Source organism: Catharus ustulatus, chromosome 27, assembly GCF_009819885.2.
Source record: "Catharus ustulatus isolate bCatUst1 chromosome 27, bCatUst1.pri.v2, whole genome shotgun sequence".
In the NCBI taxonomy this organism is placed as follows: domain Eukaryota; kingdom Metazoa; phylum Chordata; class Aves; order Passeriformes; family Turdidae; genus Catharus; species Catharus ustulatus.
Genome location: NC_046247.1, coordinates 177,683 through 192,663, shown reverse-complemented (window position 1 = coordinate 192,663; position 14,981 = coordinate 177,683). Strand labels below are relative to the sequence as shown.

Sequence of the window (14,981 nt, the reverse complement as noted above, 5' to 3'; positions counted from 1 at the left end):
GCCGAGGGCCCTCCGCTGCCCTTACCCACTCCCCTCGTCCGCCGCCCGCAGAACCCGCCGGACGCCCCCCTGCCCTGCCCTCCCCACCCTCCCGCCGCCCCCGGCCCCAGCCCCGGCCCCGGCCCCGCTCTGGCCGCGCTCCGGCCGCGCCGCGGGTTTGTGAGCCCGCAGCAGCCAATCAGCGCCGCGCCGCCCGCCGCGCGCTCGCCCGCCGCTGTCAATCAGCGCCCGCAGGAGCCAATCCCGCCCCGCCCCGCCCCGCCCGGCCCCACGGCCCGGCCCCGACGGCCCCGCAGCCCGGCCCCGCAATACAGCCCGGCCCGGCAACACAGCCCGGCAACACAGACCGGCCCGGCCCCGCAATACAGCCCGGCCCGGCAACACAGCCCGGCAACACAGACCGGCCCGGCCCCGCAATACAGCCCGGCCCCACAGCCCGGCCCCGACGGCCCCGCAGCCCGGCCCCGCAATACAGCCCGGCCCGGCCCCGCAATACAGCCTGGCCCGGCCCCGCAGCCCGGCCCCGCAATACAGCCCGGCCCGGCCCCACAGCCCGACAACACAGCCCGGCCCCACAGCCCGGCCCGGCCTCACAGCCCGGCAATACAGCCCGGCCTCACAGCCCGGCCCCGACGGCCCCGCAGCCCGGCCCGGCCCGGCCCCGACGGCCCCGCAATACAGCCCGGCCCGGCCCCACGGCCCGGCAACACAGCCCGGCCCCGACGGCCCCGCAGCACAGCACAATCCGGCCCCACAGTCCGGCCCCACAGCCCAGCCCGGCCCCGACGGCCCCGCAACGCAGTCTGGCCCCGCAATACAGCCCGGCCCGGTGCCGCCCGCAGCGGCTGAGCGGGCCCGGCCCGAGGCAGTGCAGCCGGGGAGCTCGGGGATCCCGAGAAACCCCCCGGGCCGGGGTGGGGGGCTCCGCTCCTGCTGCCCCGAGGGTGACCCGAGCCCCCGCGGCCCTTCCCGCTCTCTGAAGCCGGGGCGGCTCTGCGGGGTCCCGACGCTCCTGCCAAGGCTGCAGGTATTTCTGTGAACCTGGACCGGAGTGTGCAGAACGCATTTCTCGGCTGACAAATTGCAACAGAAACTATGATACTGAAAGAAAAAATAAATAAATAAAACAACAACCAAACAAAACAAAAAACGAGAGAGAAAGGGGGTCTGTTCTGTAAAGTGGTGTTGCATCTGGGTACCCTGAGGAGCAGGAGCTGCACTCCCAGTTCCTCCAGCTGCACCAGCCCGAAGCTCTCGCCTTGCTGCGCTCCTCAAAACCTCGCTGTCCTCCAGAGCCAGGAGCTGCCTCCCTGGAGGATGGAGGCTCTGGGGCTGCCCAGGTGCCAGCTCAGGTGTGCGGCAGAGCAGGGACCTCATGGCCCAGGCCAGGCAGGGCAGGCTCGGTCCTTCTGCACAACATCTGGCCATTGAGCAGCTCTGCCCTGCGTGCCCACAGGTCCCTGTGCGAGGCAGCTCGCCTCAGCTCCCTCCTCTGGAATCTCCAAAGCTCTCCTTCCTGCTGCTGCCTTCGGCTCAAACAACTTGTACTACTTAAAACAGGAACTACACCTCATTGAGACGTAAATGGAAGAGCCTCTGCGGCGTGGGAGCCTGAAAGGGCCACTTTCACCTAGGGCTAGCAGAAGAGAGCAGCCTGTTAGCACCGCTAATGGAGTGAGGAATTTAGCGGTAAACGAGGGACCTGGGGAATGAAAGAGGCAGCTGGATGGAGCAGGCCCTCTCCTGCTCCTTGGGCTCAGGAAATGGTGGCAAAGCACTGATCACTGTTTGTACCAAGAAGCAGCTGCAAAATGGACTTCTCATTCCGTGAGAAATTCTGAAATCTGCTTTTACCAAAACTAGTTTAGAAACACTGAAACATTTCATTTTGAGAATTTAGAAAATAATGCTGTGTCCCAGGAAACAGGTGTGAAGTGGAACAGGGCACCGATCCAAATGTTTATTCATCCTGATTTGTACCCAGGTGTACCCAGGTGTTACATCCATGGGCACAAGTCTCTGGCTGGGAACCAAACTGTGCCGGTGCCTCTCCATTTTCCATGGCAAGATCATAGGCAAGTCTCAGAATCTCTCTATTTGCAGAGCAGCAATGGGTGTGTTTGACGTTGGCAGTGCTATGATCCTTCTGTTCCAGGCTGAGGCATTCAATAGGAATATCACGGGTAGGCAGGCAACGTGAGGACTTGGGAAACTCTTGTTCAAAAGTTGGAGAGCTCTCCAAAAGCAAGAGCAGGAGCACTGCAACAAAACTGCAGTCGGGGTTCCAGTTATCTGCAGGCCAGCAAACACCACATGGCACCAGGTCAATGTCCTGTCGTGGTCAGGGATGTGTGGGATGCTCATCCCACACCGATTCGAGGTTTCACTGCAGCCCTGACACACTGAACAGTAGCTGCCAAGCCTGCCACAGTTCTGCTCTGCTCTTGATCCAAGCAGAAAGCTGCAGTTCAGCATGCCTTGGCTGCTAAATCTGACCACATTCATGGCCTGGACAGTTCCTGAACTTGGCTCAGGGAAGGCTTTTGCTGGCTCCCTTCTCTCTTCTGTGGCTGATATCCACATTCATGACAATAGCGCCTGAATGGGAAATCAAGAGTAAATTTTAAACTGAAATACAATTGACCAGCAAACACAATTGCTGGCAAACCATTTTTTATTTAAAAAATATAACAAACTAGGGAGAAGGAGGCAAAAAACCTAAACCAAATGAAAATGCCAACTCTGGTCTAGGCCACTAAATTGCTTAATACACAATACCAGATCTCTTAGAAAGCAGCTGCCCAGGAAGGGTTGCTCTTCCAGCAGACAGAGTTCCAGACTGCACACGAACTTTTCTGAGGGAAGCCTGTGCGGCCATATCCCTTCATAATTATGTAGCCCACTGGTTCTTAAATCTCTGCCTTGTCTCTAATGTCATAGCCATTTATTGCTGCCTTTCCCACAGGGGCTAGCATTTTCTTATTGAATAATGAGGCGCTTTGCACCACACACCACTCTGGCTGTCCCGAGACCTCTTGTGCCCTGAGAAAAGCCCAGTCCAATTAACCGTGCCTATTCCTGGCTCCATTGTTCATCCCAGCAGCCTGCAGGACCAGGCACTCTGCCCTCATCTGCAGCTCGGCATCCTGCTCTGCTCCACGTCCACCTGCGCTGGGTGCTCAGTGAGACAGGGCCGGTGGCAGGTGACATGTCCCCGTGCTGCTGGCAGGGGTGTTCTCCCACCTGTCCCATCCTCCCTGCCCACCCTGGGCACACTCTGCCCTGGCCACCTGGTGCTGGAATGCGCCTCTCCCTGCATGCTGCCCTGGGGAAACAGGCAGGCATGGGATAATAGAATATATTAGCCCTGAGTCCATTCAGGCCCTGGCTCTTTATGAACAAAGCCTGCTAACTGAGCTGATTTTTGCTAAATGACTGGCTTTAGTGCATGAGCAGCAAAGTGGAGCCCCCAAATACTCCCATGCAACAAGCGCTATTGCCCAGGTCTCATTGTTTTACTCCATGCACTTAAGGGCATGGAGGAGTCACGGCCTTGCCTACCCTGGCATTTCTTCTCCAGTTTCCCACCACTGCTTTAGCCCCAGCAGAGGCAGCAGTGACGGGGGAGATGAGACAAACTGGCTGTGGGTCCCCGCAGCCCCTGCCCCAGGGCTCACACTGTCCCTTGGTGCCCATGCCCCTCTCTGGGGGCAGAGGGGATGCACCAGGGCAGCCCACCTACCATGTCCCTACATGGAGAGCCCACCGTGCCATCCCTGCAGCGGGACAGCTCCTGGACACCCCCAGGGAGCATTTGCTTTAGGTTAGAACCCCTCAGCTCACCGAAAGCTGATAGCCCCTGCCAGGGTCAGTCCCCGAGGAGGATGTTGGTTTTGCCATGTTTGTTTTCTGGTTTTCTCAGCAGATTGCTTCCAGCATCCGACAGCACTGATGCATCCAGGAAAACTCCTTTGCCCCATGACAAGGGAAGGCGCACAAGGAGGTTTTGCAGCTGTGGTGACCTGGTCCAATGGCTCAGCCTGGTGCCCAGTGCCCCTGGGGCTGCAGGAGACACCTTCACCAAAAGCTGGCCAGCAGCAGGGCCAGGATCAAGGCATGCAGCAATTCCAGCCAAGGTCTCCTGTTTGTGTGAAATTAGCACCAATAAATGCTATAACTATACACAACCAACAACAGGTTTACTAGCTAACATATAAAGGACTACAAGAGCTAATGCCTTCAGCACTGCTGAAACTCTTGACCGTCTGCCCCTAGTCCCAGGAGGGAACTGATGGCAAATGTTTACAGGGGCTTATAAATATTTATCCTGTAATAACTTGCTGCATTACAGCACATTCTTCTCCACAAGCTCAGCTTTGCCCTGGACCAGGTGCAGGCTGCTGAGAGGGTCTGTGGCATATATAAAGTTTGCCTGAATAACATACAGCAAGTGCTGGTGTTCAATAAAACAGCAGCGGCCAAGCTGCACGCATGAAAGGCACTGCAAGTCATTTCTTACCCAACAAAAGAAAAATGTGGCTGGGGAGCACAGGTGTGCAGGCGCATTGGTGTGGGTGCAAACCCCTTCTGCGTTGCCAGAGTAACCTGGGGAAGTGCTGCAAGTCATTGGGGAGGTATAAATCACACTGCTGATGTGATGGAAATCTTGGGCCAAGAGAGGCCCTATGCTGCCTGAGAACATGGGGACCCTCGGCTGCTTTTGTGAGAACCCCAAAGGAAGGGAGCAGGAGACTAACCCACCGTGAGGAAACATCTCCTTATGCTTCTTGCTCTTCAGAGATCCTATCTGCTTTCTTCCCTCTGAAATTTTTTTAAGCATCTGTCCACTTATTTATTTATCCTTCTCATGCTAAATGATTTGCAAGAGCATAAGATGCCTGTGGTTTGGAAACCATGTGATAATCTCCAAGCTGGACCAGAGATGGAGTCCAGAAGTACTTTCTAACAGGAGTAAATAAGCAGATTGGAAAGGCTCCATTGTGTATATTCTAGGTTGCTATTTTCTTAACCCTGTCTCATTAAGATGGATGGAGTTTCTGCTTATTAGTAATTTGGCAAGTTCCTCTTTGTGTACACTCTGCACTTCTCACTAATGATGCTGTGCTTCAGTGATTAACAAAAGAGACTTCCAGCATAGTCAGGGAAAACACAGCCACCACTTGGGGCACTGGGACGGAAACCCAATGTTCTGGAGATGCCCTCTGTGGAAGACAAGGAACTGCAGGGAACCCAGCAAAGGAGAAGCTGCTGGTCATAAAACCTTTCCTGACACTCAAATAACTTTGACTGGAGGACATTGGTTCTTTGATTTACATGCCTAACTGCAGAGCTGACAGAGCCTGTAACAAAGTGATCCAGAGCCCTTCCTCTGCTGTTCTTCAGACACATCCGATGGAGATGAAGCTGGCACTGCTACTGCCTGGATTTACAGCTGGCCATTAAAGTATGTTTACAAGTCTTTAGTACAGTGTACACATCTAGTAAATCATTGACTGAACAAGTAGCTCTTCCTGTCATGCTCCCTCTCTCAACTTTTCCTACTGCTCTGGTACCCGGCCCGGAGCCTGTGTCTAGTGCTGGTGGCACCCAAACAGGCAGACACATGTACCCACACCTGCACATGTACCCTGGGCTGTCACTGGTGCTGTTGGATGCACACCTACACAAAAAACCCCAAGCAGATCCTCAGCATGAGGTCAGCTGATCTGGCCTTACCTACGTACAGTGGGGATATTCTTGCTAGCCTTCTTGCCAGCATGTATCCAAATCCCTCAGTGCTCTTGGTCACATTGCTCTTGGACCTGGCCAGACCAATCCCTTGCACAGGGCAGAGTCCCAGGTGCGTACACAATGAACCAGAGAGGCAGCAGTTGCTTCCTGGGACACTCATGAGCGGAGAGAAGGAAATCAGCGTGTCAGCTGCTTTCCAGTGGGCCAGCTGGCTGGCATGGGCCACATGCCACGTGAGCACACGCATGGCCCACATGCAGCTCCTCTGCATGCAGTGCTGACCAGAGCCCCCAGCACCGAGGGCTCTCACCAGGGAAGGAAAGTCAGGCCTGGAAGGGCTTGGGTTTGCTGCACAGATAGAGTGGAAGAAAAGCAGGATGGAAACAGGACACAGCCCTAAGTACATGGGAAACAACATCCCTTTTCCCTGGCACCAGGAAGTATTGCGCACAGCCCATGCTGTGGACTGCACTGGAGCCTTCCTTGCAGCAGGAAAAAAATGCTGGGTTTGGTGTTTTACTGAGCATGGCAGTGGCTGGGGCTGGGGAGCAGCAGGAGCTGTGGGCCCCCACCACGGCTCATTGTGCCATGCACAATAAGCATCTGGCCAGCTGTGCAGTCATCTGTGGCCAGACCCTCACTCTTGTGGCCACAGAGCTGGGCAAAGGCCAAAGGGTAAAGGGCAAACCACGGGAGCAGAAACAAAGCTAGATCAGCTCATTCATGCAAACCTTTTCAGGAGCTTTTGGTGGCAGGATGAGCAGCCCCAGGAGTGCAAGACTCGCTGCCTGTGTGTGAATTGCCATGGGGACACATAGGCTGCCATGTCCTACACAGACACTTGGCAGTGGTTTAAAAGGTGCAGGATCCTGGAGGCTTCATTAGGAGGGATCCACAAGGATCATCGAAGTCTAACTCGTGGCCCTGCTCACATTCCTGAGGATCCCATCCTGTGCCTGAGAGCGTTGTTCAAATGCTTGAGCTCTGGTAGGCTTGGGGCAGTGACCCCTGCTCTGGGAGCCTGTGCAGTGCCTGACCCTCTGGGGGAAGAACTTGCCTCACTTCTCATTGTCATCCCCTCCCCACCAGGTACAGCAACCACCTGTGCTCAAATCCTACTGTAGTATCCTCAAAGTCAAGGTTTCATTTAAGAGCTTTTCTGAATAAAAACTTGTCAAGAGAAATGCCTGCAAGGCAAGGCCAGTCCTACTCTCCTTCCTCTTTTTAACAGTGAGAAAATGGGGTGGCTTTGCCCCAAGGCAGCTTTGCCTTGGGATGGAGAGAGAGGAGCCTGGGCTCTCTCCTTCCATCCCCACATCCAGCTGGTGCCAGTGCTGGCTTCTGAGTTAGACTGCGAGACGTTGACTTAAGGCTGATTCCCTGGGGCACAACGTGCTGCCTCTCAGTTTCAGGGTTTTAATGGACTGGCAGGGTGTCTGAGAAGGAGGAGAGGGAAACAGAATTTTCCTTTCCCCATAAATAATTTTATAAAAGATTTTAAAAGAGATTTAAAGAAGAATCTCTTCCCTCCCTTCCCCCTATCTTAACCATACTGTGCATTTTAAACTGTTTGTGGAAGGGAATTAATTAGCACAGGCAGCAGAGCCCAAAGCTCTGCAGCAGCCTGACTTGTGCACAATGGAGATCCAATGCTTTCTCCCCTGCCTGGGAAACACATGCCCAAAGCCCAAGTACATACATTTTTTCTAACCTAATTCATTTTGTAGATTGATGGAGAAAATCCATAGCAAATATTTATGACTTTGCAATAAATAACCCTCACAGAAGTTACAAAAGAGTTCTGGCGAGTCTCAAGGTAACTTTCAGCGAATTCCAGGGGTCAGGGCAGACTGGGATACTGAGCCCATAGTGCTCGAGCCTTTGGCTCATCTGTTTTGAATTATTGGTATTACTCAGTGTAGCATTGCTCTCAATGGAGTAGCTGTGCTGTGATTCCATGCCATATTTTATTTCTATGGCAGGAGAGAAGCTTCAATAACTATTAGTTGTACTCTGTTGTAGCCCACAAAAAAGGCAGGCCCCAGCAGGGAGGGGCTGGTCCTGCTGGGTGTGCAGGCTGGCCAAGGAAGGTGTCTGTGCCCAAGCGCCTGGGACAGCGCTCAGCGCCAGACACGGGGCTTGTCCCTGCCAGTTTCCATGGGCTGCCGAGGCTCTGGTGCTGCTGGTACAGCCCCAAGGCTTTTCCCTGCCAGTTTCCATGGGCTGCCGAGGCTCTGGTGCTGCTGGTACAGCCCCAAGGCTCTGGTGCTGCTGGTACAGCCCCAAGGCTCTGCTGAAGGCAGCTGAGGATGCTGAGCCAGCGAGGGGCGGTGGGCGCTGCTGGGAGCCACAGAACGGGGCGAGCTCGTCCCCGCTCCGTCTTCGTTAGCTCTTAATCACCACAGCACAAGGAGAAGCTGCCAGCAGCACCACGCTGCTCTCCCGGGCATGGGCTCCTTTCAGGCCTTTCAGAAAACAGGGTCAGACGTGTCTTCTGACCTGTGACCTGTCGCTTCCCTCCTCGCCATAATTATCTAATACAGCGCTCTCCCTGCCAAGTACAATGAAACAATTTGTCACTTCAATTGTCTGTCAGTCAACACTGGGGCCTTTTCAACAGGCCAACACATGTTTTTTGAGAGCTTGTCAGCAAGGGCTGTCTGGCCAGGCACATAACCATGGAAAATGGAACCTTTGTTAATTCTGGTTCTTAGAAAAGTAAATCCATTCACTTGTTTTTTTCAGGCCTTCGGTTTGGAATTTGCACAAGAAGCTGAATTGCCCCTGATCCCTAAATGATTGGTCAGAGGATTTGCATGAGGAAGCAGAAATTAATTATTCTTTTCTTTTCTTTTTATTTTCTGTAATTGTGTGTTTAGAAATGAGATTACATTCTACAGCAGCACGAGGGGCTAAGGGGGGAATTGCTTTGCATTTGTTTAGCTCCTTAGAGTTAAGATCACCTAATCGTTTCAAGCATTTCCTAAGATTCCCTCTCTCTTTTTCTGCTTTAATGACCAAACAAAGATTGTGCTACTTCCCGGGGAACTTTTCTGGCAGCTGAGCTCAGCAGTGGGAGCCGAGGGCTTATCCCTCTGCCAAAATAGCCTTAGAATCACACAATCACTAAGGTTGGAAAAGACCTCTAGGATCACCAAGTCGAACCATTAACTACCTCAGTGCTGCCAGGGTCTTCTTGCTGCTTTTGGCTTGCAGGGCACCAAATGCACTGCAGAGCCCACGGGCTTGTGGTGGCTCCTTGTGTTGGAGGAAGGGTGTCAGGAGGATTCAGAGGGATTCCAGCCAGCCCAGGACCTAACTTAAACCACACTGGAACCAGCTAAAGGTTAGGAAGACACCATCCATCTGGTACAGTATTTTAAGCAAAATATTTCTGAGTGTAGCCTGGCAACACAGCCTCCCTCATGAGCCTCAGGAGGGCCCAGGGATGCCTCCAGTGCCACTGCAGCCTCAGAACTCAGGCTCGCAGGGAGCTCATCCGGCCCTGCAGCATCACCGGGACACTGACCCAGCTAAGGCTGAGCGCGACCCGAGCCAGCCTGTCTGTACCGGAGCTCATCCGGCCCTGCAGCATCACCGGGACACTGACCCAGCCAAGGCTGAGCGCGACCCGAGCCAGCCTGTCTGTACCGGAGCTCATCCGGCCCTGCAGCAGCACCTGGACACTGACCCAGCCAAGGCTGAGCGCGACCCGAGCCAGCCTGTCTGTACGGGAGCTCATCCGGCCCTGCAGCAGCACCTGGACCCAGCCAAGGCTGAGCACGACCCAGGCCAGCCTGTCTGTACGGGAGCTCATTCCCCTTGGCATGCCTGGGAAATCCTCTCGTGTTTATCATCTCAGCTGATCGAGGGCGAGCAGCTGCAGCAGCAAACAATAAAATTCAAGTCCCAAACGTTTTCATCCCTTTGCTTTTTATTGACCAAGTGATGGGTCTTATCAATTGTTTATTTAAACAGGTTTCTGACTGGCACCCCAGCAGAGCCTGCTCAGCCGGCAGGGAGCAGGACACAGGGACAGTGGGACAGCAACGACACACGGACACAGGGACAGCCGGGACAGCAGGAACAACAGGAAACAGGGACAGCAAGGACACAGGGACAGCAGCGGGGCCGTGCCGCTCGCAGCCCGCACTGCGGCCCCAGCACACGGAGGGCAGTGTGACACTGTCCCTGAGCTCTCCCCGGTTTAGCTCCCGGGCTTTCCGTGACCTGTGCCCTCGCTGCCGCTGGGCAGCTCAAGAGCTGCCGGGCAAAGGGCGACAGGCCGCCAGCGGATCCCGTGTGCCCAGCACTCGGGGCTGGGACAGGGCTGAGGGAGGCTCGGTCTGTTCGCGGCCCCTCAGGCTCCCCTCACAGGGAGCGCGGGCGGGACCAAGCGCGGCCTTGGCGGGGGGGGGCGCTGTCACGTGGGCTGGTTTGAGGGAGAGCCGTACACCCAATCAGACATGAGCGCTTCTGCGCATGCGCACTGCTGTCGCTCAGCGGCCTCCGGGGCCACGCCTGCGCACTGCTGCGCCTCGTGGCGCCTGGCGGCACTTCCGCCCTCACCCGGAGCCGGCATCGCCCCGGCGGTTTTGCGACAGCCGTAAGTGCGCGGGACGCCCGGCGGAGCGGCCGGACCGGACGGGGCGGCGGCGCGATGAGGCCGCAACAGGCGCCTGTGTCGGGCAAGGTGTTCATCCAGCGCGACTACAGCGGTGGGACGCGCTGCCAGTTCCAGAGCAAGTTCCCGGCCGAGCTGGAGAACAGGGTAAGGCGGGGCGGGCTGAGGCCGGCGCGGGGCTGGCGGCGCACGGAGCCCGCACGACGGGCAGGGCCAGGGCCGGGCCTTACGGGCCTGCGGCCAGGTGGCGTTTGCAGGTGCCCTGCCCCGGTGGGAGCCAGTTCCACGGGTTCCCCGAGGGCAGGGTAGCATCTCCTGCATGAATCTAACCGAGGCCGTTCAGGTGCAGGAGCGGACGTGGTTCCTCCCCCGTGTCCCCTTCCCATCCTGTGCTCAGTCCTGGGGCAGGCGGTTGGTTTGCAGCACAATGTACTCGTTGTGTCTGTGAGAAGAGAACCGGCTCTGTGCTCTCAGGTGTTAGCATTGTCCTCTCCCATTAACATTCTCCTCTGCCCGTCCTGCCGAACCCGCTCAGAGGCCTCTCAAATGCTGTCTCAAGTTCCCTCGTTTTGGTCAGTGCTATCAGATGTGGTATCTTAAGCTGACAGTCAAACAAACACACCTTCCTACTCTCTCAGTCGGCTGTTTTCTCTTCCTTGTGCCTTTGTTGTGTTTTGTTGAGGCTGTGTTTGGTCAGCACTGCAGCAGTGCCGAGGCACTGTGGGTGTGGAGTGTCCATCCACTCTCCGCCTGTTCATTTTAACCCAGCACATCCCTGTGTGTGAACTCGGTTTTTTTCACAGTTGAATTGCACGTTTGCTTAGGTGCGTTGCTCTGAAGGGTTTTGTGTCCACGCTGTGTTTGAATTCAGATTTAGCCTGAGCACAGGACAGGTGTCTAACACAGAGCTGCAGGTCTGTGACTCTGTATGTTTCAGGCTGGGGCTCTGAGCAGAGTGCAGATGGTCCATGAGTGGAGGTGGATGTACAGGGGCACTGGTGAGTTCTGAAGTGTGCAGCTGACAGCCCCACTTGCTTTTCTTGCAGATTGACAGGCAGCAGTTTGAAGAGACAGTCCGGACACTGAACAACCTCTATGCAGAAGCTGAAAAACTTGGGGGCCAATCTTACCTTGAGGGTTGTCTTGCCTGCCTGACTGCCTACACCATCTTCCTGTGCATGGAGACACACTATGAAAAGGTATGTGCTTGTTTCTCCTTCAGCCTGCAGGCAAGCACTTGGTTCTTGGTGGGTTTCCTGTGACTTGCAGTGTTCTGGTACAGATTCTGTACGGATGTACTTCAGACATGCTGGTACTGGTCAGTTTGGGTCCCATGGTGGTCACAGATTCTGTACAGGTGTACTTCAGACATGCTGGTACTGGTCAGTTTGGGTCCCATGGTGGTCACCCTGAGTCCTGTGGCCAGTGCCTGCACTGTGGAGCCATCAAACCAGTTGTGTGTTGGTTCTCAGGTTGCCATATCTGTGATATTGTTGGGAAGGAAACAGTTGTGACTCCTGTGCTGTTTCATTACCAGGTTCTAAAGAAAATTGCTAAGTTCATTCAGGAACAGAATGAGAAGATCTACGCTCCTCAGGGCCTTCTGCTGACAGACCCTATTGAAAGAGGATTAAGAGTTGTATCCTTCTGTGGCTTCTGACATTGTCTCCTGCCTTGTGCTCCTCATTTGTTTCAGTGAGACTCCTCTGCTCATGCTTGATCTGTGATACAGAATCAGTAGTTAGTTTTGTTGCTCTTTCTTGTGTCCCGGTCTCCAGTCAGGTTTTAGTATGTTAAGGTTTGGTTTTCCTGCCTTTCTCTGGGTATGTTTTCATAGTCTCTTTATAGTGTATTTCCCTAACAGCTTTTCTGTGCAGATTGAAATTACCATTTATGAAGACAGAGGTTTGACCAGTGGAAGATAGAACTGTGGCGTCTCAGGTACATGTTACCTTTATCTGAAATGAGTCTCAACATCTTTCTGTGCTCAGAGGATCATGCTGAGAGTTTATCCCACCCTTGTATGTAATCAAAGACTGTTCACATAAATCTGTTTGCACCAGCTCTTCTTGGAAGTAAAAATATCAGTACTGGGAATGATGTTGCTGAGCATTACCTTGGAGAAATTTGGGTCTTGATTGTGTAAATATGCTAACTTGTGCTATGTCCAAAATTCTTCTCAGTCTGGTAGAAAAAGGGACTCTGTCCCTAGGTGTATTCTAGCATACAGAGCCTTTTAGTTGCAGTTTTTCACCTGGCTGCTGTTCTAGTTATCATGCTGATGTCTTTACTGGTGATGCTTTCAGGTAAGAGGGGCCAGCAGCTTTGAGAAGCTCTGCTGAGAGGCTCTCAGTTCTCTTGGTGCTGTGGGGCGAGTCACAAAGAGTGTTCACAGCACTAATTGTATCCGATACAGCCCGCCAAAATTACAATCTGTGACTTTGCTTTTGGAAAGCTTACGGTGGGATTGGCCCCCTTAGGTGCTCTGCAGGTCCTGGGATGGGAGTGTTAAGTTCGGATTGTTGGCAGTATGTACAGAAAAGAGTGGGAAATATTTATGTCTGTTTTGCAAAAAGAAACAAACAGTAAAGGTCTTTATCTTTTTATGACAAATGAAATCAAGAGTTCTGGGTTCTGCTCATGCTGCTCACCATAACAAATGATAACTTGCTCCTCCTGCCACACTCTTCCTGCAGCTGTAGAAAGGTTTGTGTAGGGGAGCTTTTGGTTTGATTTGGGAAGAGTTTCTAACCATATGAAACTTCTTTTCTAGATGATAGCTCACCAGTGGACTTGCTGTACCAAGGTTCCCCTACCTCCTACTTTAGAGCATCATTCCTTTCTCTGCTGCCAGATCCACAGTGCCATCTACTACAAGGACTAACTTCCTCAAACTGCTCCCCAGGGGGTGACCTAACTGGTCAGCATCCACTTTGCAGTAGATTTGGAAGCAACAGGATCACTTCTTAGTTTTGTTTGATTTGTTTTTTGTTTTTTTCTCAAGAAAAGGCAGAAGTGGCAAAGCTGTGTTCTCTCCTGAAAGAAACGGGGCCCTCAGCCCAACAGAGGTTTAGTTTTAGTCCTGTGAGTGCAGTGCTGTTCCTCCCTGGTTCTTAAACCCTGCTGTGTGTCAGTTGGGCTTTGGAAAGCTCCAGCTCAAAGTCAGGAATTTGTCTCCAGCTCAGTGTTAGAATGCAGAGATACACAGTGCCTCTTCCCAGTGAGGAGTGACTCAAGGCAATGTCTGTTGTGCTGATCATTTTGGAAAACCAAAAGGCAAAGTGTTCCTTGTGTTAATGTCTGTTATCCCTGGAGGTGGGGAGGTGTAGCCAGATTTTAACCCTGGTGGTTTTCTGCCCCCGTGTCTGTGCTGTTGGCCCCATCAGTGCTCACCAAGAGGGGCCTGGTCAGCTTTGAAACAATGAGCACAGTAAAGTGGATGCTGAGCCAATAAAAATAATGATTCCCACCCTTCTCTGATTAATATGTGAAGTGTAAAACTGTTTCTTTATGGATTTCTTATATATAATTTATAGGAAAACATTGATTTGACAAACTGTAAGATACTGTGTAAGATGGATTTCTTAATTCTGTCTGCTGGCACACATTGAGGAGTTGAGCTGTGCATTCCTTCGCATCCCCGTGCATTGCTCAGCAGTACCTGCACGAGTGAAGTTTCCCACAATCCAAGCTGGCTGAATTCTTTCTCTTACATCCTTTTCCTGTATCAAAGCCCAGGTGTCCTGATAGAGGGGCCAAGTGTCGGTGTCCAGTTGTGGAAGGAACTGAGGAGTTCAGAAGAGACGCTTCGGAGGGCGGAGGGGCTGGATTGGTTGTTGTGGTGCTGCAGGTGCTAATACTGGATATGGAACTCCAGGCTCATTCCTCAGCCACTGGGGGTTTGAGATTTGATTAATATTTTCATTGTATAAAATTTGTTTTTTCTAAACTGTAACAGTGTTTGCCTTTCACAGCTGTTGCAATATTGGCAGAAGTACTGATGGATCAGTAAACCTTTTCTTAAACTGTGTCCAGGTGTGTTCTGGCTGCGCCATGGTGTGGGGCACGGGGGGACTCTGGCCAGAAGCGCAGGGCGCGGCCTGTGGCGCACACGGGGCTGTTGGGGGGTCGGTGGCTCTGGCTGGAGCGGGTCAGTGGCCAGTGGTCAGTGGTCACTTTGTGCCCGGGCCCGGGGGATGGGGGGGTGCTGAGCCCTGATTGGCTGGAGCAGCTGCAGCTCCTCCGCTCCTGATTGGCTGGAGCAGCTGCAGCTCCTCCCGCTTCTGATTGGCTGGGACAGCTGCAGCTCCTCCGTTCCTGATTGGCTGGGACAGCTGCAGCTCCTCCGTTCCTGATTGGCTGGGACAGCTGCAGCTCCTCCGCTCCTGATTGGCTGGGACAGCTGCAGCTCCTCCCGCTCCTGATTGGCTGGGACAGCTGCAGCTCCTCCGTTCCTGATTGGCTGAGACAGCTGCAGCTCCTCCGCTCCTGATTGGCCCAGAACTCGCAGCCTGACGCTGCTCCCTGATTGGCCGAGGCGGCCGCAGCTGCTCCACCTCCCGACTGCCGCACGAGCTGCATTTCCTGCGCGCCTCCTGATTGGCCA

General features: G+C 53.9%; 1 protein-coding gene across 1 annotated transcript; it reads left to right on the top strand.

Annotated features, from left to right (window-relative positions):
• The first annotated feature begins 10,342 nt into the window (after window positions 1-10,342).
• Window positions 10,343-14,405, top strand: GOLGA7 (golgin A7). Its single transcript, XM_033081457.2, has 5 exons — window positions 10,343-10,522; window positions 11,422-11,574; window positions 11,913-12,014; window positions 12,253-12,316; window positions 13,149-14,405. Exons 1-4 carry the CDS (start codon window positions 10,412-10,414, stop codon window positions 12,298-12,300), a joined length of 414 nt encoding a protein of 137 aa, XP_032937348.1. The 5' UTR covers window positions 10,343-10,411; the 3' UTR covers window positions 12,301-12,316; window positions 13,149-14,405.
• Window positions 14,406-14,981: the final 576 nt, after the last annotated feature.

Excerpts from the sequence above, each read along its gene's own strand:
- GOLGA7 (XM_033081457.2), top strand. The coding sequence starts at position 10,412 with ATGAGGCCGCAACAGGCGCCTGTGTCGGGCAAGGTGTTCATCCAGCGC. Across the intron at positions 11,575-11,912 it reads TGGAGACACACTATGAAAAG|GTTCTAAAGAAAATTGCTAA; the intron begins GTATGTGCTTGT and ends TTTCATTACCAG. Across the intron at positions 12,015-12,252 it reads TTGAAAGAGGATTAAGAGTT|ATTGAAATTACCATTTATGA; the intron begins GTATCCTTCTGT and ends TTTTCTGTGCAG.